Here is a 24,124-nt window from a genome sequence, read left to right as displayed (position 1 = left end):
TTCAATATTAAATAAGTTTACTATTTCAAAAGAAAAAGTCATTCATTATTCCGTTACCCAGAAGGTCTATTGATAAGATAAATTTAAATATAAATATCATTATTTATAGAAGAAAACTTTGCAAGCATTTACTTTTTACCTTATGCCAAGCCATGTAGAAAGTCAGTTTGTGTCCTTACTTCTCCTGAAACTTGAAAGTCTTCTTTTCTCAACAAGATAGTGAGAGTTCATCCAATCTCCTTAGACATCTAAACGTTTGTTGTTTTTAACATGGTCTACACATCTTTAGACTGGAGGCAAGTTAACTGTATTCTCATTCTAAAAGGCAGGGAGAGCAACCAACAGTGTTTAAAATAAGGATCTCACCTATAACTATTTTTTCTCAGTCTGTGGCATTGTAACCCGGCTGGTGTCATTTCCGTGATTCCTTTTGGTCAAGGGAAACATCAACATTCTTATTCCCTATGGAAGGATATTCTGAATTGCTATCTTAGAAATTAATACATAAAAATTTTTCAAAAAGGTCGTCTTTTTACGTGATTCATTGCTATACCCTCAAAGTCACTGTACCCCTCCCCAAAAAACAAAAAACAAAAAAAAAAAAAACAAACAAAAAAACTCTCCAATGCATCTCCTAACAACAAAAATATGGTGACACTCCCTGGTCTCCCTCCTTAGTCTGTGATATTGTGAAATGGCTACAGTCTGGATATCAAACAGTGAGTTAGGTACAGTCAAGTCTAAGAAGACTGTCTAGGTTAAAAACTATTGGTTGTTTTGATGGGGATTGCATTGAATCCATAGATTGTTTTTAATAAGATGGTCATTTTTACTATGTTAATTCTAGCAGTCCATGAGCATCTTCTAAGGTTTTCTTTGATTTCTTTTTTCAGGGACTTAAAGTTCTTATCATACAGATCTTTTACTTTTACTTTCTTGGTTAGAATTACACCAAGATATTTTATATTATTTGTCACTATTGTGAATGGTATTGTTTGCCTAAGTTCTTTCTCAGTCCATTTGTCCTTTGTATAGAGGAAGGCTCCTGACTTGATTGAGTTAATTTTATACCCAGCCCCTTTGATGCTGAAGTTGTTTATCAGCTATAGGTTGGGGGTCACTTATGTATACTATCATATTATCCACAAATACTGATACCTTGACTTCTTTCCAATTTGTATCCCTTTGACCTTTTGTTGTCTAATTATTCTAGCTAGAACTTCAAGTACTATATTGAATAAATAGGAAGAGTGATCAGCCATGTCTTGTTGCTGATTTTAGTGGGATTGCTTCAAGTTTCTCTCCATTTAATTTGATGTTGGTTGTTGGTTTGTTGTATATTGCTTTTATTATGTTTACATATGTGCCTTGAATTCCTGATCTCTCTAAGCCTTAAATTCCAACTCAATTCTTCATAGAGAGAGAATGAGCAATTCTCAACTCCATATGGAATGACAAACAAACAAAACCAGGATTGTAAAAACAATTCTCAACAGTGAAAGAACTTCTAGAGGAATCACCATCTCTGACCTCAAGCTGTACTACAAAGCAATAGTGATATAAAAAAAACAGCATGTTATTAGTACAGAGACAGACAGATTATTCAATGGAATAGAACTGAATACCCAGAAATAAATTCACATCCCAATGGAGACTTGATATTTGACAATGAAGCCAAACCATACAGTGGGGTGGGGGGGAAGCATCTTCAACAAATGTTAGGTGGCTGGTTAGCTTAGTTGGTTAGAGCATAGTGCAAATAACAAATGTTGTTGGTCTAACTGGAGGTCTGCATGTAGAAGAATACAAATTGATTTATTTTTATCTTCTTGTACAAATCTCAAGTCCATGTGGATCAAGGACTTCTACATAAAACCAGACATACTATATCTAATAGAAAAAAAGTGGGAGGTAGCCCTGAACACATCAGTACAGGGAAAATTCTCCTGCACAGAACACTAATGGCTCAGGCTCTAAGATCAACAATTGATAAATGGGACCTCATGAAATTGAAAAGCTTCTGTAAGTCAAAGGACAGACACCATCAATAGGACAAAACAGCAACCAAAAGATTGGGAAAAGATTTTTACCAACCCTTTATCTGATAGAGAGCTAATATCCAAAATACTCAGAGAATTAAAGAAATTAAATTACAGAAAACCTAAAAACCCAATTAAAAATGGGGTACAGAGCTAAACAGAGAAGTCTCAACTGAGGAATCTCAAATTCCTGAGAAGCATTTAAAGAAATGCTCAACATTCTTAGTCATCAGGGAAATGCAAATAAAAGCAACCCTAAGATTCCACTGTAATGCCCAACAGTGTGGAAATAGAACCTGAAGAGACCACCTCCAATAGATAGACTTGACCCCCAGTTGAGGGATAGGGCCACCCACCAATCTCAAAATTTTTAATCCAGAATTGTTCCTGTCTAAAGGAAATACAGGGACAAAAAAATGGAGCAGAAACTTAAGGAAAGGCCATCCAGTGACCACCCCACCTTGGGGTCTATCCCAGGCACAGACACCAAACCCTGACACTACTGCTGATGTCAGGATGTGCTTTCAGACAGCAGTCTGTCATGGCTGTCCTCTCAGAGGCTCTGCCAGCACCTGACTAAGACAGATGCAGATACATACAGCCAAACATTGGACTGAGCCTGGGGACCCCAATGGAAAAGTTAGGGGAAGCACTGAAAGAGCTGAAGAGGATGACATCCCCATAGGAAGACCAGTCGTATCAACTAATAGGACCCCTCATGGGTCCCAGGGACTAAGATACCAACCAAATTGCATACACGGATGGGTTTGTGGCTCCAGCCACAAATGCAGAAGAGGACTGCCTTATCTGGCCACACTGGGAGAAGATGCACTTGGTCCTATGGAGGCCTGATGCCCCAGAGAAGGGGGATACTAGAGGAGTGAAGTGGGAGTCGGTGGATAGGTAGGGAAATATACTCTTAGAGGCAAAGGGGAGGTGGAATGTGGTGGGGGCACATGGAGGGGGACCAGTAAGGAAGGAGACAGCATTTGAAATGTAAATAAATAGAATAATTAATTTAAAAAGAAAGAAAATATTTAAGCAAAGAAATAGTAAATAAATGCATATAACTTGCTTGAGTTTTAGAATGTTACTCGTTTGAATATGATTTTTGTGCAGATATCTTGGTATTGGTTAACCAAATGAGAAGTATTATTTTGGAATAATCGTTAAATATTAGGACAATGTTAAAAAACAATTGGATCATGTTATATATATATATATATATATATATATATATATATATATATGTGTGTGTGTGTGTGTGTGTGTGTGTGTGTGTGTGTGTGTGCATCCCTTAACTTCTCAGTCCCTTGATACCTACATATTTCAACTGACTTAGCCTCAGAAAGGATTTAAAAATTTTAGAGTTATAAGTACCTGTATGATGATTAACAAACTTTACATAGGAGGAGCAAGAGTAGGGATTTCGGTTCTTACTATCACTCTTATGTGCCTCAACAACTGAATAATATCATATTCATATAGTAATTAGTACACATGCATGTGTGAGACTGTATACACATGGGAAAGGCAAAGTATCTGAATTAAAAGTCAGAATTAACATCATTTCATGGCTGACAAGAGGACACAAATTTAAGAAATTTATATTATGAATGTCACAGACTCATATTCAATTAAAATTTTCCTTATTTATAAAAGGTTTCATGTATCCATATGAATGAAATATATTATCCAATGATCATTTAGAAATGTCCAATCCCAGTTAGTAACTTTGAGAAAAAATTAGATAACATGATATTTGGTTTTTCAAGAAATTTATTTTTACTGAATGTAATGGCCAATGCTATTGAATTCCAACACTCAGGAAACAGAGGCAAGTGGTTCTCTCAGAGTTCAAGGCCAGCCTGGTCTATATAGCAAGTTCTAGTCCAGCCATGATTACAGGAGTGATAACCTCTTCCAAAAGTAATTATTTTAAGTGATATTGATGATAAATATTAAGGTATTACACAGATTTATCAAGGATATTGAGTATTATGCCTGTAAGACTAGTCAGTACAGACAGCCTAGTTTTGAAATATTAAGGTGACTTGGGTTTTCTGCTGTTTTAGCCTCCTTTGACATCCAGCCTAAGCACCTTGTACAAGCCTTGTTTGAGCTCTTTGTTCTTAAGGGCATACACCATGGGGTTCAGAGCAGGGGGAATAACATTGTGGAGCACATTCAGCAGAACTGGGATGAGTGGAATTTTCATTCCTACACTGTGAGTGATGGACATAACAACAATGACTGTGTAGAAGAAAAAGATTAGGATGAGGTGAGAAGTACAGGTACTTAAAGCTTTAGATGCAGCTTCTGCAGAGTTCAACCTCAGCACAGACCGAAGAATCAAAGCATAGGAAACAATAATTAAACCAAGGTCACTTCCCATGAGTGTCCAAGCCAGGAATAACTGGTTGATGCTGTTAATTTTCCTGTCATCACAGGCAAGGCTAGTGACCCCAAGGTTAGAGCATAGGCAGTGCTCAATTTTATTCTGAGAACAGTAATTTCTCTGAGCAGCCAACACAGGTACTGAAATGGGAGCCACAAAATTTCTGAAGGTCATAAACACAGTTGCTTTGATCACAAAAGATTCAGTAACCATTGAAGAGTATCTCAGTGGTCTGCAAATTGCCACATACCTATCTATAGCCATGCAGACAAAGATACCTGACTCCATGGCAACAAAGCAATGGATGGCATACATCTGAGCAAAGCACTCAGGGAGGCTGATGTTGTTATCATTGAACCATAAGATGGCTAAAATCTTGGGCATGATAGTAGTTGCCAGACCCATGTCCACAATAGCAAGGATGCCCAGGAAATAGTACATAGGCTGGTGTAGTGATGCCTCTTGGTAAATGACGCTCACAATAAGTATGTTGGCAATGAGAGCCAGGACATAGAGCAGAGCCAGGGGCAGGGAGAGCCAGTGCTGCCAGCTGTGGATACCTGGAAATCCCATCAGAATGAACTCAGACACCTGGAACCTAGAGCTGTTAGAATCCCTGAGGATCTGGAACATCTCTTGCTAATAATAAAATAATGCCTATTCCTGATTATCTGTGCAGCAGTGTTGGATGCAGATTTGCCCAGGGTTTAATATCAAGAGATGAATTTCTGTCTTCATCTTCCCATACTGTTACTGATACTTGTTACTCTTATGATACAGGAACTCTTGTTGTGGCACATTTTTTTAATTTATCAAATCACCACACTGTTCCTTGCTGCAGATCATATTTTCCCACTGTCTCCTAAGTCAGAAATAGAACATTAGAGGAAATAAAAGTATGGTTAATGATCTTCCATGCAGTACGTTGTTGACTCTGTGCATGATGGAAATAACCTGATATCTTGGTATAACAGGTATATTTGATTTGACTAGGGGTTGCTTTGGAGATCTAAAATATAAAGCTCAGTGGAGTGTTTTATGTAAAATTTTCCTTTGCTACAATCTTAGACAGTACTATATTTTAGAACAGAAATCATTCTATTTCCATGTAAGAGAAACTTTTATTAATAGTGTGTATGTATTAGCATATGATCAAATATATTTTCATGTTATAAAGTAATGTAAGCTAGAGTTTTAGAATGCATATATAATACTTAAATTTCATTTATATTTATTTTTCACATGCTGTGCGTTAAATTCTGGTCCTCCTACATGCTAGGTATACTATCGCTGAGTTATATCAAAAAAAGTTAGCCATTAAAATATTTATTGTTATATATGTACATTCACAAATTAACATGTATAAGTTAATGTAAATCTAGATGCATTGTAAGAAGATGAGTGACTGAGCAAGAGTTATACCAACTTCCTTCACACTCTTTGACTGTCAGTTTTCTCTTACCTCCAAGTCCTTAAATGTTAATGTACTCATTTGACCATGCTCAGTCTTTGCCGCCCATCAACATGGCAGTAGACTTACCTGATTTGGTTTTTCTGTCTTAGGTGGATGAAACACAGATGTGTCTGAGTACGTCTCAGAAGAAGAAAGTAGAAGATAGTGATTCTGAAGAACAAGGGAGAGCAGTTGACAAACAAGTGTCTAGACCCTGTTCAGCATCTCTTCTGTGGCTTCTCACTTGGCTATGATTCTCATCTGACTCCCACCACTTCTAATGATGCCTGTTTGTTTAAGAGAAAGAGAGATTTTTCACCATCATCATAAACAGCACTATGAAAATCTATACAGAAATGAAGTCTGAAGATTGTGGGGAATACCTTCTCCAAGGAATAAGCAACAATTTTCATGACTGACTGTGATCTAGGTGAGTGGAACCAAAGCTACCTTTCTAAAGAATTAATCAATTAGACAATCAGCTGAAACACACGAAAAGTTCCTGAGCCCTCTAACAAAGCTTCTGGGCAGTGGATCTACTCCCCTGTGCCTGAGCATCCTGTCACATGTCCTCTCATATCATTTTCTAGTCAAAAAAATGAAGAGATGAAAATAACCTGGTCCAGATGTTCAATGTGGTGATCTTAAAACATCAGCATTCTCTTATAGTTGCTGTACTTCTATCCATGGGCATGGCCCTCCATGTCCTAATCCCTTGAGCTCTGAAATACTGTTGAAAGTATTTGAACTGTGTTCTGTATCCCAGAGGATATAGCAGTGTTTTAGGAACAAAGTGCTAGTGTAAAAACAAAGTGGCCCTCTGGGAAGAAGATTAGCAGATGGAGCTTTCTATCCCACTGCTTCCTGAAAACACATAAATAAATGATTTCATTTGTATGATGCACATGTCTGTTTGTGAGAATCCATACGGTGACAGTAATGAGAATAAATATGTTGTTAACAGTCATGATATTTATATGATTTCAACACTTCCTGCTGTGGACAGACTGTGAGCTGCACATTGAAATAGTAAATATTTGAATCATTTACATACAGAGACTCACCTTTAATTCATTTTGCATTATTATGTGTAGTGGTGTAATAGAGATCATTGAGAACTCTATAGTAAGACTAAAATCTTGAAAATGATCCCTAGGTAACATTGGTTCTTATTTTCACCAAGTTTATTTATTTGCAAGTGGGATTGACAATAAACTTTATCACATTGAGAAATTCAGCCAAAATTTCATAACTTAGATTTGATTAGGCATGCAATGTTTGAGGTAGAGATGATGATCACAGAGAAATTAAAGAGCAATAAATTACTCTAATTTTCTATTTGTTTAAATTGGTAGCAAATTAATGCCTATAGTCTATATGTTTACTATTTATAAGTTTTAAAATAAATAAAAATGTATTTGAGAAAAGATATAGTGTAAGAAGAGTACCTAGTAAATATCTCTTAACCTGTAATTATATATTCTGAGAAATAGTTATTGAAAGAAGATCATACAAGTTTAAAAGTTCTATAATGCCAAATTTTTCATTTTTAATTGCATTATATATTAAGTATTCTTTAAAAACAGAGTTATTACTCCACAGAAGGAGCAGCTAGGTGCGGCAGTAGGAGGTCTGCCACCACTAGTTGGGACTGTTGTCAATTGCAACTTCCAGGCTGGCCTTCACCCACATTGAACACGAGAAGGGATGATGATCTGGAGAGAGACTGAATGGGCTTCAGAGAAGTGATCCTGAGCTCAGTACAAGTTCAGAACTGCACCGGGTGCAAGAGACTGTGATGTAAACATGTCACCAGAGACTGGAGGTGGAATTCTTCATGAACCCTGCAGATAACTAGGCTGATCAATTTATGGAATGTGCCACCCAATCACTACTCAGGTGAACGACAACCTGAAAACATGTGTGCTAAGAGTCACAGTCCTGCCCATTGATGCAAATATTATTAGGAAAGAACTGAAAGATCTGGCCACTTTTGCAGAAAGTCCCTTGGGCTTCCAGAAAGAAAGTACATTCCTTAGTGTTTGGGGAAAATGTTCTGTAAAATTCTGTTATATGCATTTGGTTTATGATTCTTTTGGCTTCATAGTTTCTTTATTTAGCTTTTGCCTAGATAACCTGTCTATTGGTGGGAGTACATTAGTGAAGTCACCAACTAACACTGGGTTCTTCCTGTCATCTCAGATATAATAGTGTTTCTTTCATGAAATTAGGTGTCCCTCACTGTTACATAAGTGTTTACAATTGTAGTATGGTCCAGGTGGATTTTTTTTTTCTTTAGTGAGAATGAAGTGTCTTTCCCTGTCTCCTCTGGGTAGTTTTGATATAAAAAGCTATTTTGTCAGATGTTAGGATAGCTACATTCATTTTTTTCATTTGTTTTGGTTTTGCTGTTTGTTTTGTTCTGTTTCTTTGTTTTGTTTTGTTTTTTCTTTTTTCCCATTTCCTTAAAATATCATTCACCCCAAAATGGTGTTTCTCATTGATGATGAGGTGTGTTTTCTAGAGGCAGAAAAAGATGGATCCTAATTTCTAATCTTATCTGATTTGTGTCTTTTTATTGGAAAAATTCACACTGTTACTATTTTGAGTTATTATTAAATGGTGTTTATTAATCCATGTTATTTTGTGATCGTGTCCCAAGGTCCACTCAGCATTCAGGTAATTGAGGAAGGCACCAAAAACTGATGACTTTTGGCTATTCAGCTCTCTCTTGCTATTCTGGGAATAGAAGCTGATGGCTTCTGGAAGTGTTATTTTCTTAGACTCCATTTAAACATTCTGAGCCTTTATATCCCTTGTACCCTCTTGGAAATATTTATTCTCCTCTTTCAAAATGATTCCTTCTGGCATCATCTGTACAAATGACTTGTGGACATAGCTTCCTTAAATCCATAGAAGAGAAAATTTGACAGCCTTAGGTTAAGGATGGAGGCGTTTATTTAAAATTACAGTTCATCCAGGCAGCAAAGGCATAACAGCTGCAGACTGAGCCAGCCGGTCACATGACACTCACAATCACGAAGCAAAAGAGATGAATACTCATTCCCTACTAGGTTTCTCTTTAATGAGATTCAGGATGTTAGGCAATGGAGTGGTACCACTGACTTTATGATGTGTTTATCCACGTCAGTTAACTTTTTCTAGACAATCCCACACAGATGTCTTCAAAGACTTGCCTCTTCAATGATTCTGTCAGACAGTGATTAATATTAAGCACCACACTCTGCTTTATCTTCAAGCTCAGGGTGTTAGTTCAACCTATACTATTTGTAAGGGTTTCCACTGAGCATTTTACTAGCTTATTTTCCAAATATTTCTGTTTATTGAATGCAATATTGACATACTGTACAGTCTTCCTTAATTCATTCAGCTATTTGTGTATGCTCTCTTGGAATTCAAACAAGGGTGCCTCCATCTCTGTACGATTGATTTAAATGCGTCCATTAATTGTGGTTTAGATTGTGTTGGTTTCATCTAATTAATTCTTGTTGGAGGACATCACCATAGTGTAGTCTTAGTTTATGTCTTGATTTTTCATGTTTCTTATGTTGTTGCATTGGGTCATGTGCTGGATATAGGTTGCATTTAAAAACACATTCATTCAATGCAAGAGCTTGTAGTGTCAAGGGTAAATAAGTTATACTGGGTTTAATGTGTCATTTTCATACTAGACAGGCATTCGTGGCAGTAGAATTAGTCTCCTGAAAGTAGAATACTCTTTATAATAATGATCATTATCAAAATGCATGCCCACTGGGAAGATACAGTGACAATCAAGTAACAAAGAGCACTATTTAAACACCAATCTACTTAGGCCATAAAGTAACACCAATAGTATAGTTTACATTTAGGTATTATTTACTGTGGGTATGAGTGGAACGAAAGAAGAAGATGAGGAGGAGGAGCAGGAGAAGGAGGAATAAGAAGAAAAAGAGGAGAAAAACAATAACAAAAAAATAGACTAAGACTGGTGATTAATGCTATATTGACAGAGAAAAATAGAGGAGGGAAAGAAAACAGAAGGCAGAACTATAAGCAAGGAAATACAACCAAATAACATAAGCTCCATTTCAGATTGTAGAGACATAAAGAACTCACAAGCCAGCCTTGTTTATGGTCATGTGAAGCCTATGAAATAAAAAGAGGAAAGAAGAAAATCAAAGGAAAAGAGAGGGCAAGAACATAGCAGGAGAGATCTGGTCTTCTGAACTGAAACTGGTGTTACAGCCAAAACAAACCCAAATACTGAGTGGTGTATAGAGTCTGGAGACAGTCTTGTCTGATTACTGGGTGATGGCTCTCTTGTCCCTTCCCAGGCAATATGCTTCTACACTTGAGAGGTCCTTTGCAAGGCTGAAGTTATCACAGTGTTGGTCCCACCAGTGGGAGGTTCTTTTAGGGGTAAGGTCACAGGCTCCGTGAACTCCTGCAGAGGCCAGCTTACAATGCAGGTCCTGCTTCTTGACTGTCCTTTATAATGCTGTGAAAGTCTTTGGACCCTGCTTTTATTTTTCTTCTGAAGAAGTTGTCTCCAACAAGATTCTGTGTTTCTGAAAAGGTAGAGGTTTAGATGCATCTTACAAGTAACCTGCCAGGTATATTCCAGCATGTAACTCTGGGACACCAGATAGAACTCCCTTACAGGGCAGTTCACTAAGGGTTTGGAATACTGAGCTGCTGGATTACGGAAGGTTCTACTTAAAATGGTAACTCACTGTTCTAGTAGACAACAACAAAAAACCCTCCAACATATAAAAAGGATACAAGCTTCGCTATGTTCATAGCAGCCTTATTTATAATAATCAGAAGCTGGAAAGAACCCAGATGCCCTTCAACAAAGGAATGGATACAGAAAATCTATACAGTGGAGAACTACTCAGCTATCAAAATAATGACCATGAAATTCATAGGAAAATGTATTAAACTAGAAAATATCATTTTTAGTGAAGTAACCCCCCAAAAAAACATACATGGTATGCATTCACTGATAAGGAGATATTAGCCCAAAAGCTCGAATTACCCAAGATACAAAACACAGACCACATGAAGCTCAAGAAGAAGGATGACCAAAGTACAGATGCTTCAGTCCTTCTTAAAAGGGGGAACAAAAGTAGTTATAGGAGGAGATATGGAGACAAAGTTTGGAGCAGACAGTTAAGGAATGGCCATTCTGAACCTGCCCCACTGGAAAACCCAGCATATATATATATATATATATATATATATATATATATATGTACATACAGCGACCAAACCCAGACAATAGTGCTGATGCCAAGAAGCCTATTTTTATAGGCTTCACATGAACATAAACAGGGCTGGCTTGTGGGTTCTTTATGTCTCTACCATCTAACAGGAACCTGATATATCTGTCTCCTGAGAGGCTCCACCAGAGTTTGACAAATATAGCGGTGAATGCTAGTAGCAAACCATTGAACTGAGAATGGGATTCACATTGGAGGAGTTAGAAAAAGGATTAAAGAAGCTGAAGGGGCTTGCAACCCCATAAGAACAACAACAGCAACAACAACAACAACAACAACAACAACAACAACAACAACAGCAACAACAGCAACAAATCAGAGCTCCCAGAGACTAAAGCAGCAAGCAAAGAGCACACATGGACAACCGTGGCTCCAGCTGCATATGTAGCAGGGGGTGGCCTTCTTGGGCACCAACTCGAGGAGAAGCCCTTGGTCCTGCCAAGGCTTGATGCCCCAGTGTAGAGGAATGTCAGGGCAAGGAGGCAGGAAGGGGTGGGTGGTTGGAGAGGGAGAACACCTTCACAGAAGAAGGGGGAGGGGAGATGAATTGGGGGTTTATGGACAGGAAACTGGGAAAGGGATCAACATTTGAAATATAAATAAAAATGTATCCAATTAAAAGAAATAAAAAGAAAACAAAAAGGAGTGTTCCCAGTCTCTCTTCTCATTCTGCTGCTACTGTATGCAACATTCTCTTCCTGTCTTCCAGTTTTTTCACCCTTTCAACAAGTCAGTCACTTCCTGTTTGGTCTTCAGTGTGGCTGTGGTCACTCCCTGTAACTAGAAGGGGGACAGCTCTCCCTACTGCACCCGTCCTCCTAGGATGGAGTATGCATTTTCACACTGTGTTTTAACGTTTTTACTTTATATTGCTTTTGACTAGAGATTTGACGGTGTTTCTTTGGCAGCTGCTATCTTCCTTGTCTGCCTTACTCTCTGCAGCATCAGGCTGACTGCATTGTCTTCTCTTCTGTCATCTTTTATTTATTATTTTTTTTTAATTTACACTTTGGTGTCTTGGCTATTTTATTTTAATTTGCTTCTGACCTGCATAGGGTAAATGACTGCCATTTATTTTTTTCTCAGAATTTTTTTAACTATGCATTCTATATTCAAAACTTACCACTAGACACATATATTTTAATTGACTTTAATGTTCACAATCCACCTTTCTAAACTACTTAGAACTGGCAACAAAGGCTCAAGTTTTGCACTGATAATCTGACAGGCCTCCGTCCTCTGGTTCAGTAAGAGAACATGATGTAATGAGAGAAACTCATCTCTCATTACACACATTTCTCAGCAGAGTGAAACTACTGCCTTTCTGACTGCATTCTGACTAGTAACCAACAATAGGACAAAATATGTCATTGCCTGATATTTTTTTTGCTATGTTCTTTTTTGTAATACATTACCTTAGGCTGACATTCATTTCTTCATACTCCCTTTCTCATATTTGTTCATGGAAATTTGTACTGAGGATAAAAGCAGTGAGGGAGGGAGGAAAAACTTGGAAGACATGGCCTGGCATTGACATTTGAAAATCAACTGAGTCAGAATGCATTACTAAACACCCTCTGTGTCATGGTTTCTTTGACAGGCATCTCTGGACCCTGACTACACAGAAGACAAAACTCTTTCTTTCTGTTCATTCTTCTGGATCCTCTCTTGGGGTATTTTATTTGTTGTTATGGCCAAACAAGCTTGGAGGAAAAACTGAAGTAAGGGACATATTATTCATTCTCATTATTATAGAAGATTTTTTTCTGGTTGGTAGGTCCCTGTACATAGAAAAAACATCATGGCAGTAAGGGAATATGACAGAGAATAAATAGTCCTCACATCATAATATAAAGTGCGTAGAGAGGGAGTGTCATATGATTGTTAAAGTTGGGTTTCCAGTGACCTAATTCCTCCGTTGAGACCCTACTTTGAAAAGTTTCCAGAACCTTCTCAAGAGTACAACCATTTGGGGACCAAAAATAAAACACAAAAGCATATGGGTTTTGAATTAAAAAAAATATTATCTTGTATATCCTTGACATTTCTTCCCTTTCCATTTCTTTTCCTGATGGATATGTTTTCCACATGCTACAGTATTCAACATCCTTAGAATCTAAAATGATCCTTAGGACACAGTCTCATATCTGCTTGGTTTTCACTGCTGGTCCTTCCAGTAGATTAGTCCTTCAAAAGAGAAGCCAGAGTCACAGAAGCTTGGTGAGCTTTCCAGGAGTGTTGAAGAATACATGTAACATGGTCTGGTTTTTAGTGCCTTGTTAAGATAGTGCATCTACAAGGATTTTACCAGCTCCCACCTAAGCAAGTAATTAGATGTAATTATACTCTGTTACCCTGCCAAAGCTCATTTATATACTGGGGGCTTTGGAATCCTTAGACCCTGAAAGAATCCTTATGACACAGTCTCGTATCTGCTTGGTTTTCACTCCATAGACAACAGGGTTCATAGTGGGTGGCAAAAGCAGATAAAGATTAGCAACAATGATGAGGCAAGATGGAGGGATTGTGTGCCCCCCAAAACGGTGGGAAAAGAAACAAAAGAAGGCTGGGCTATAGGAGAAAATAATGGCACAGATGTGGGCAGTGCAAGTGCTAAAAGCTTTCTGCCTAGCATCTGCTGAGGATAGGCTGACAACAGCCCTCAGGATCATGGTGTAGGAGACTGTGATGCACAGAATGTCAAATCCCCCAATAAAGAGAGCAATCATCAGACCATAGACAATATTGACCTTGATATTCCCACAGGAGACCTTGGCTACAGACAACTGGTCACAGTAGGTATGGTGTATTAATATACTGCTTCTGCAGAATGGCAGCTGCTTTGTGATGAAAATCAAAGGAATGATGAGCACCACAGCTCTCAAGAAGGTAGCAAGGCCAGCTTTTACAATGATAGGATTGGTGAGGATGGTGGAGTAGTGTAGAGGGTAGCAGATGGCTACATATCGGTCCAGAGCCATGAGCATGAGCACCCCAGACTCCATTGCTGTGAAAGTGTGGATGAAGAACATCTGGACCAGACAATCAATAAAACTAATTTCCTTAAGGTGGAACCAGAAGATACAGAGAGTTTTGGGTATTGAAGCACTGCACATGACAAGGTCTGTAAGGGAAAGCATAGCCAAGAAGTAGTACATTGATCTGTGAAGGGTGTCCTCAAAGAAGATGAGATAGAGGAGTCCACAATTGCCCGCCACAGCTATTGCATACATAGAACAGAATGGGATGGAAATCCAGATGTGCATATCTTCCAGGTCTGGGGTTCCAGTCAGAAAAAATGAGGCTAGGGTCACCTCTGTTTGATTCAGCAGCTGCATGATAAGGTAGGCTTCATCTTAAGTAGCTCATGAAGTTTGGCTTTTATTTGTATGACAGTCTAACCTTCCAAGATTAAGATAAATGAGAAAGATAAATCCTCATCTCTCTTCTTCATTTGTTAAGTAGTCATATTACTAACAAACAACTAAATGATTAAATAAAAATGTAAAGAGAGTAATATGGCTCATTGGTGTAACATTTGCTTAGCATGTTCAAGGCTTTGAAATTAATTCCCCCACAAAATATAGATTCTAGACTAATAATATGCTGTCTAGTTATTAATTTGTTCATTACTTCCAAACATAATTGTTTAACAAGTACTAAGTGCTTTGCTTTATCAATATTATTTTTAAAAGAAGGGAGAGAGAAATAACAAATTTATAGTCATTCTATTTTTGTGGACTTTTAATTTGCGAGAATTCCAAACATATACAATGTGTTTTAACTATATATCTCTCTACCCCATCCATAAGTCCTCCCAAAACTCACTTGCCACACCCCACCTCAACTTAAACACTTCTCACATGCCACTGAGTGCTATTATAACTACTGTATATGAATATTTGCAGCATCATCCCCCTGGAATATGGGCAAGACACAAAGTGTCACTTTCCTATAGAACACTGAGTCTTCCTACTCTGATAGTCTTTTAGCTATGAAAGGTCTCAACTATGCATGAGACTGAGGACTCTTCCCTCACCTGTGATCAAATTTTGGCTTGCTTGGTCTTGTGAGTTCATGAAAGCAATGACCCTATCATTTCTAGAAGACATTGTTTCACAACAGGCCTCCTTGTAATCCAGTTCTTAGAATGTTTCTGTTCCCTCATCCACAGTATTCCTTGAGCCATGAGAGAAGTGAGGATAAAACAGATGTCTGCTTTAGAGCTGAATACCCCATAGTTACTCATTCTTTGCAATGTAACCAATTGTCTCTGTATCAATAGCTGTTCACTGCAAAAACAGGCTTTCTAAGTAAGGATTAGGAGCCACACAATCTATGGGTCTACAAATAAGTACGTAGAAGGCAGTTTATTATTATATCACTTTCACAAAGGGAAACAGTAGTAAAATCTCCACTAGTGCCTAGGATGTACTCACTTGTAAGCTCATGGCCACTTTTATAGTACTAAGCATAACTTATGTCCCATGGAATTAACCCTAAATCCAGTAAAAAAAAATCATTGATTATCCGCATAACATCCAAGATGCCAAATGGAAGTATTTTGCCAAGTCAGTCTTGACTGTGCTGGCAGATTCACAGCTGGGTTAGAGTATTGATGACTCTTCTCCCCTAACAACCTGAGCAGCACATTCTGGTAGGGGAGAAGTTCCAGATCACTACCAGCATTATTTCTCCATGTTTTACAGCCCAGATGTGAGGTGGCTTCAGCAATAGAGTCCTACCATCAAGTTCATTGGTAACAGTGAACAAGGACAATAGCCTGCTTTGTTATTTTTCATGGTGTAATTGCTATATCTTATGTACTTTTTCTAATTAGACTCACTACTATTTTGTTTTGTTTCCTTTTGATTCTGTGAGCTTCCTTCCTTCCTTTCTTCCTTCCTTTTGTATTATCATAAGAACTGATGTAGTCCAGGACTATTTCAATTTCATTATGGAGCTGAGAATGACCGTAAACTCCTGGTCTTCCTGCCCTTTGTTTCCAAATGACTGAGATAACATGTGTGCTCCTGCATGCCTGTCTGCATTTCATCTCTTAAGGAAAAGGTCTTAGGTCTTCCCACTGTTGATGCAACAGAGGCTTGGGATGCATTCTTTATTGTCTTGTTTTTATTAATACATCATATTTATGTTACTATGCTGAGAACTTTCTATGTATTCACAAACTGGATTCCCACTACCATCTAAGCAATATTTTTGTAGCCTGGCATTTGCAATGGGGTAAATGGTAGTAATGTACAGATAGAAGGGTCTTCCTTAAGCATTAATGGCAAAATTTAACCCTCTGTTTCATGTGAATATAGCAATAACTATCTGAACATATAATTTACTTTTCTTATTTTGTGATCAAATACCCAATTAAAGCAACATAATGAGAGCAGAGTTGTTTGCCTTACAGTTTGATGGCATAGATTCAATCTACAGTGGCAGGGAAGGCATGGGCAGGCTGATGAGGCAATAGTCACATTGCACCTGCAGTCTGAAATCAGAGAAAGATGACTTTGAGTGTTCTGCTTGGTTTGTTTGTATTTATTCTGAAGCCCCATGAAATAGAATGATGTCACCATGTTCAGGATAGGTATTGTCAATCTAGAATCTCACTCACAGACATGCCCAGAAGATTTTTCTCTCAGAAGATTCTAAGTTTTGTCAAGTTGAAAAAAACTGGGCATCACACTCTTATATGACATCATTGGTCTGTAGGTATTATTCTTGTAGCTTCCATGTTTAATTTATTTTATGACTTATTTCTTTATACCCTAGTTTTTATTAGATGCTCCAAGTATCAGATGATTTGCTGTTTTTTCATGCCTAAGATAGTACTTTGGTGATGACTATATGACTGTGAGGCTTTAGAAAACACATACATGAATCTCATAAATGGTGTGGTTTGATTGAGTTCTTACATAAGGACCTTCCTTCACTGAAGACATCTCACTTTCTCCCTCCCTCCCTTGTTTGCTTCTGTGGGTTTGCATTGAATGCCACCAGACACGTTGTTGCTGGAGTCAGTGCTGTGTTATATACATGCTCATAATAGTCTTCTTTACAATATATATTCTTGGAATATTATAAAGCAAAAGAAAACTTTGAGACCTAGAGAGACAAGTTTCTTTTTCTTGGAGCTGAAATATGATTATAATCCTGCCTGATGGACAGGGGCAAAGAATTCCTTCCTGATAATGTCATTTTGCCTATTCATTATTTTACACATTACTTCCTTTTAGTTCCCATTACCAATACCAACACTTTTTAAATGTCCACCTCTGTCTTGGGCAACACACAATCCCCAACTTAATAACTTAATATCCATATCTATCTATCTATCTATCTATCTATCTATCTATCTATCTATCTATCATCTATCATCTATCATCTATCTATCATCTATCATCTATCATCTATCTATCATCTATCATAGTCTCAAGCAATAAAACTCTACAGCAGTTTTTACTCCCTCAATTTTTCCCAACTTTACCCCTTTCCCCAGATTAACTCCTCCTCTGTTTCCCTTCAACAAAGAGCAAGCCTCCAGGGAGTCCAGCCAAACACTCCACAGCAAGATACAGTAAGTTTAGCATAAACCCTGATATCAAGGCTGGGTGAGGTAGCTAGCAATGTGTCAGGCTGGTCAATCTTATGTTGCAATTTTAACACCATGATTGTATAAAATGTTCTTATATTTTGTTATCACTTACACATTTAAATGTCTTAATATTGTAACAAATGTTATTTAAAGTTTTTACTTGCATTATATAACAATTTAAATAACACCTATTATCTGTCAAATTATTTTTGAATGGGTAGGCAGATTAATAAAATTTAAACAGACTTTAAACATTATTTAGCTATAATCTAATAACGCTCTGTGGGAAATACAAAAGGTACCACCATAAAAACATAATTTCTACCTCATAAATAAACAGAAACATGAATTTCCCCAAAGCTCATAACAACTGACAAAAAGAAAAATTCATCCCAAGATGGAAAGAAAATGATTGAACACAATTTAAATATATCTTTTAAAAATAATTAATTTGACTAGTACCACAAACATCATAATTCAGTTAGTTTTAAAAAACAATAAAAAGAGATGCATAGTAATTAAAATTATATGAGTGAATGGTAAATATATTAAAATAAAATACTGAAAACACCCACCCAAAAGAAGAGGAGAAAGTGGTTAGTGGAGCGCAATGCCAGGTGATATACTGCTTTGATTTATCTCTACATTTAGTTAAAGTTCTTAATAATATTCTGCCTAATTTGGACAATACACAGATTTCTAAACGGGGCTGTTACTTAAATCACATCATCAGGTCCTTGATGCATCTGAAATCTATTTTTCCCAATAATAATTGGTCTTCAACAAACAGCAAGAAGACTAGAAGACTAGCCTTGAAGTTGCATTTTTATCAAAAGAACTACATAAGCCTATATAAAATTTGTGCTTCCATGAATACTAAAATGCCCGTAAACTCTTTTGTCAGGCTTGTAATGTGTGCTTTACACTTTGCATATATTATTTTTTCAGATTACTTTTAGAGATCTTATTTAAAAAGCTCATATACCCATGCATAGGTATATACACACATATAACTAGGATATACACACATAGAACTGACTACCAGAAGGAAGGGTTAAATTCATTTTATGAACACTTGTGCAGTGTGTCATAAAGTGTCACAAGTTATTTCTAAAATTAATCTCATCACTTGTTTCTTAATGTCCTCGACCAGCAGGCCTCTACATAGTGGCTTTACAAAACACATAAATAGTAAAATTAGAGAAAATGTAAAAATCTCTGATTCAAAGATAGAAAAAACATTTCTGATGTATGTGCTGTACTCTGAAGAGTATTTCATGCACTGGATCAAGAGTAGTTCATGCATTCTATATTTGTACTACAGCTTTAATTATTAAAACTAGGTTGAAACTATTTTAATCTTATTCTGAATACACAAGGCCAACACTTACATCAAAGTAAGAAATAATAACCATGAAACACATTTTCCCAAAATCAATTTCAGTATGTCATAATTTAAACACACATGTAAAGAATGAACTCATGTTATTTTGAGTGTGGATAGACGTATTGAAGTGGTATCGTTTACTACATAGTTATAATCACTAACAAACTATTGTTCTACCCAGGTATAGTGGCTCTCACCTATAACACTAGTACATGAGATGCTGAAGCAGGAGGATTGTCACAAGTTCAAGGACCTTGAGCTACACCATGAGCTCCAGGCCAGCCTCAGTTACAGAAAAGAAAGTCTGTAATTCAGATACCATGAGATGTCTATTCTCTGTTACAAATGCCACAGACAATGATGGCACGTCCTCAATAAGCCATCTTTAATATCTGCAGTTTTACTTCATGTGATAGTATATTCCTCCAATGTCACCAGAAAGGATTATAATCATAAATGAGTCTTTTGTCAAACTAATGGAATGCTGTGCTCACTTGAGAAACAAGAAGAAGAAGTCAGGTCAGAGACAGCAGCATTCCGACTATCAAATGCAATACTCTAGCTCTTCTGCATTTCTTCTTGGGGTGATTTGTACCTGATTTCGATCACATAAGGGTCAATCAATTCTATGTGATTATGGCAAATATATAAATACTCATAATCATCAGGGAAACTTAACTCAATTATGGATCTGAGAATTAACAACCAAAATCCTTCCTTCCAAACAATTCTGTTATTAAAATAGTGAATAGCATCAAAATTATATTTCTGAGAAAATAACCAAGTAAAAAGCAGCAGAAGCCTCTCTCTACTATGTCATGCTGCCTTAAAATTATTCTGCAGCCACCCTTCTACTACCATTGTGTGCCCTTCAATACCTAATTTCTGTGCAGCCAAACACTGAGATAAGAAAACATGCTCCAGATGTTTAGGGTCTCCTTCAAGAAGAAAATTTGTCATCCCCTAGTGCGAGCATGTGCATGGTGCTGGGCTTCTACATATCATGACAATCACTACTGCATTCAGTCTTTAAAAGAAAATCTGTGTTCCATATCCCAAGGGAACACTGGGAAGGAAGGCACTAATCAGTGAGGTGCAATACCATGGGAGGACATGGATGACCTCATTATACCTCATAATGACACATTAGTTTGTTGACATTTGGAAATAAGAGGAAAAAATAAACAGAAGCTATATTTATGAAAATCATGGACTGTAACATTGACCACAAAGTTGTGATTATTTCTTTGTTACGCACCCTGGTGCACAATATCTCTGATAAACATGGGGTTATCTATAAAAAACTTGCAATTTGAATTTCAAAACACATCAAAGACATCATCCACCAGATCACGTCACCTTCATCTTAGAGAAGCAGAAATGTTTTGAAATACCTAAGTCAATAAATGGAATCTTCCCTGTAAATAGGCTAAAGTACAAAAACCACATAATCATTTTAGTACATCCTGAAAAAGAGTTTAACAAAATCCATCACCCATTCCTGTTAAAAATCCTAGAGAATATAGGGCTATTGGGGCATATATCAACATCGTAAAGGCAACATACATCTAACACACAATGATCATCTTGCAAACTGGAGAAAAACTCAAAACTAAAACCACTCAAACCCAGAACAAGATAAAGGTACCACTCTTCCTCCTCCTATATAAGCTGATACTTGAAGTCTCAGCTAGAGCAACTAAACGTGTGAAGGAGAATAGAAAAGAAGTTGCTGAAAGCAATTATATGGAATGTTTGCACTACGAATACAAGCACACTCATGTCTTATTTATTTATTTGTTTGTACATGTCTACATTTACATTTATACTAATGAATTTTCAGTACTTCCAAAGTCAATAAAGGAACCATATCAAAAGGAACAGATGAGTTAAGTTCTGGCTTTTGTAAAGTCTGCTTTATAGTAAGGTTGGGGATTGTCATAAAGCATTGCCAAAATTTGTCAAACATTCAACAGTATACACTCACATGAAATTATAAGTAACTAGATGCTAAACCTGGTAATAATGGCAATGGTGAGAATAGAAATATTATATAAGTACTTGGTTTTAATTTTATATGTCCTTGAGAATATAAATAATGTTATAATTTTTATAAATCTTGAAAAATACAAAGCATTTGGAAGGAGAGAAGAAGCAACCTTAAGTTATATGATACAGCAAAAAACATTTTTTGTCAATATGAATCTATGACCCACCTATCACTTGTCTTACTCTACTTTCCAATTTCTTTTATTTAATTGCATATTTTACTTACATTTGGAATGTTATCCCATTTTCTGGTTTGTTAATTTGGATACTGTCTCTATGCCCTCTGGTTAGTCTGGCTAAGCATTTGTCTATCCTGTTGTTTTTCTCAAAGAACCAGCTCCTGGATTTTTTGATTCCTTGTATACTTCTTTTTGTTCCTACTTTCTAGATTTCAACCCTGAGTTTGATTTTTTTCCTGCCATCTACTCCTCTTGAATGTATTTGTTTCTTTTTGTTCTAGACCTCTCATGTGTGTTGTCAAGCTGCTAGTGTATGATCTCTCCCATTTCTATTTGTAGGCACTCGGAGCTATGAGTTTTCTTCTTAGCACTGCTTTCTTTGTGTCCCGTAAGTTTGGGTATGCTGTGCCCTGATTATCATTAAATTAAAAGTCTTTAGTTTCCTTTTTTATTTCCTCCTTGACCAAATTGTCATTGAGCAGAGTGTTCAGCTTCCATGTGTATGTGGGATTTCTGTTGTTATTGTTGCTTTGAAGACCAGCCTTAGTCTATAGTGATCTGATTGAATCATGGTATTATTTTTATCATTTTGTATCTGTTGAGGCCCATTTTGTGACTGATTATATGGCCAATTTTGGAGAAGGTATCATGAGGTGCTGAGAAGAAGGTATATTCTTTTGTTTTAGTACGAAATTTTATATAGGTATCTATTAAATTCACTAGGTTCATAAGTTCTGTTAGTTTCACTATGTCTCTGTTTGGTTTCTGTTTCCATGTTCTGTTCATTGATGAAACTGGGGTGTTGAAGTCTCCCATTATTATTGTGTGAGGTGCAATGTGTGCTTTGAGTTCAAGTAAAGTTTCTTTTATGAATGTGAGTGCCCTTGTGTTTGGAGCATAGATATTCAGAATTGAAAATTCATCTTGGTAGATTTTTCTTTTGATAAGTATCATGTGTTCTTATCTTTTTTGATAACTTTTGGTTGAAAGTCAATTTTATTTGATATTAAAATAGCTACTCCAGCTTTTTTCTTCAGACCATTTGCTTGGAAAAAATCTTACCAGCCTTTCACTCTAAGGAAGTGTCTGCTTTGTCACTGAGGTTTGTTTCCTGTATGCTGGGTCCTGGTTATATATCCAGTCTGTTAGTCTATTTTTTATTGGGAATTTGAGTCCATTGATGTAGAGAGATATTATGGACCAGTGATTGTTGTTTGCTACTAGTTTTGTTGTTAGAGGTAGAATTATGTTTGTTTGGCTATCTTCTTTTGGGTTAGTCGAAAGAAGATTACATTCTTTCTTCCCTCCTTGTGTTGGAGTATTATCTTTCATAGGACTTCATTTGTGGAAAGATACTGTGTAAATTGGGTTTTGTCATGGAATATCTTGGTTTTTCCATCTATGGTAATGGAGAGTTTTGCTGGATTTACTAGGTTGGGCTGGCATTTGTGTTCTCTTAGGTTCTGTATGACATGTGCCCAGGATCTTCTAGCTTTCATAGTCTTTGTTGAGAAGTCTGCTGTAACTCTTATAGGTCTGCCCATATATGTTACTTGACCTTTTCTCTTACTGCTTTTAATAGTCTTTCTTTGTTTAGTGCATTTGGTGTTTTGACTATTATGTGACGGGATGAATTTCTTTTCAGGTCTAATCTATTTGGGGTCCTGTAGGCTTCTTGTATGCTTATGATCATCCCTTTTTTTAGGTTATGGAAGTTGTCCTCCTTAATTTTGTTGAAGATATTTCCTTACCCTTTAAGTTGGGAGTCTTTACTCTCTTACATACATATTATCTTTAAGTTTGATCTTCTCATTGTGTTCTGGATTTCCTGAATATTTTAGGTTAGGAGTTTTTGCATTTTACATTTTCTTTAATTGTTGTGCCAATGTTTTCTATGGTGTCTTCTGCACCTGAGATTCTCTCTTCTATCTCTTGTATTCTGTTGGTGATGCTTGCATCTATGACTCCTGATATCTTTTCTAGGTTTTCTATCTCCAGTGTTGTCTCCCTTTGTGATTTCTTTAGTGTTTCTATTTCCACTTTTAGATCCTGGATGGTTTTGTTCAATTCTTTCACCTTTTCAGTTGTGTTTTCCTGTAATTCTTTAAGGGATTTTTGTGTTTCTCTTTAAGGGTTTCTACCTGTTTACATACAGGGAGTTATTTATGTCCCTCTCAAAGTCTTCTAACATGAACATGAGATGTGATTTTTAAATCAGAGTCTTGCTTTCCAGTGTATTGGGGTATTCTGGACTTGTCTGGGAGAATTGGATTCTGAAGATGCCAAATGGCTTTGGTTTCTATTGGTTATGTTCTTGTGCTTGCCTCTGGCCATCTGGATATATCTAGTCTTAGCTGGTCTTGCTGTCTTTGACAGTGGCTTGACCCTTCTGCACTCTCAGGTGTGTCATCACTCCTGAGAGACCAGCTGTCTCCCAGTGGGATTCGGGCACAGTGTGCTGTGACTCAGGGTCAGCTCTGGACACAAACAGAAACTCAGAGGATCCTGTCCCAGACTGCTCCTTGGCTCCTGTATCCCGAGGGCTCCAGGCGGGTCTCCTGTAACAGATGAGATCGGGCGCGTTCAGGGTGGTATGGCCATAGACGGGTCTCCTGTAACAGAAGTAGTGGTTTCACCCATGCTCCCAGGTGTGTCAGCACTACTGGGAGACCAGTTCTATCCCAGCTGGATCTCTCCAATTTCTTAATAAACATAAATTATAGG

At 37.1% G+C, this 24,124-nt stretch overlaps 2 protein-coding genes across 2 annotated transcripts; both read right to left on the bottom strand.

Annotated features, from left to right (window-relative positions):
• Positions 1–4,110: 4,110 nt before the first annotated feature.
• Or56b2 (olfactory receptor family 56 subfamily B member 2) lies at positions 4,111–5,070 on the bottom strand. The gene is given in 1 exon segment (NM_001001000.1): positions 4,111–5,070. A coding segment is annotated over 1 exon segment (960 nt).
• An 8,474-nt stretch (positions 5,071–13,544) lies between these two features.
• Positions 13,545–14,513, bottom strand: Or52n20 (olfactory receptor family 52 subfamily N member 20). The gene is given in 1 exon segment (NM_001000738.1): positions 13,545–14,513. A coding segment is annotated over 1 exon segment (969 nt).
• Positions 14,514–24,124: the final 9,611 nt, after the last annotated feature.

Source organism: Rattus norvegicus, chromosome 1 (assembly GCF_021556685.1).
Source record: "Rattus norvegicus strain SHRSP/BbbUtx chromosome 1, alternate assembly SHRSP_T2T, whole genome shotgun sequence".
Lineage (NCBI taxonomy): Eukaryota > Metazoa > Chordata > Mammalia > Rodentia > Muridae > Rattus > Rattus norvegicus.
Note: the sequence above shows the minus strand (reverse complement) of the source record. Positions and strands in the feature narration are given on the sequence as shown.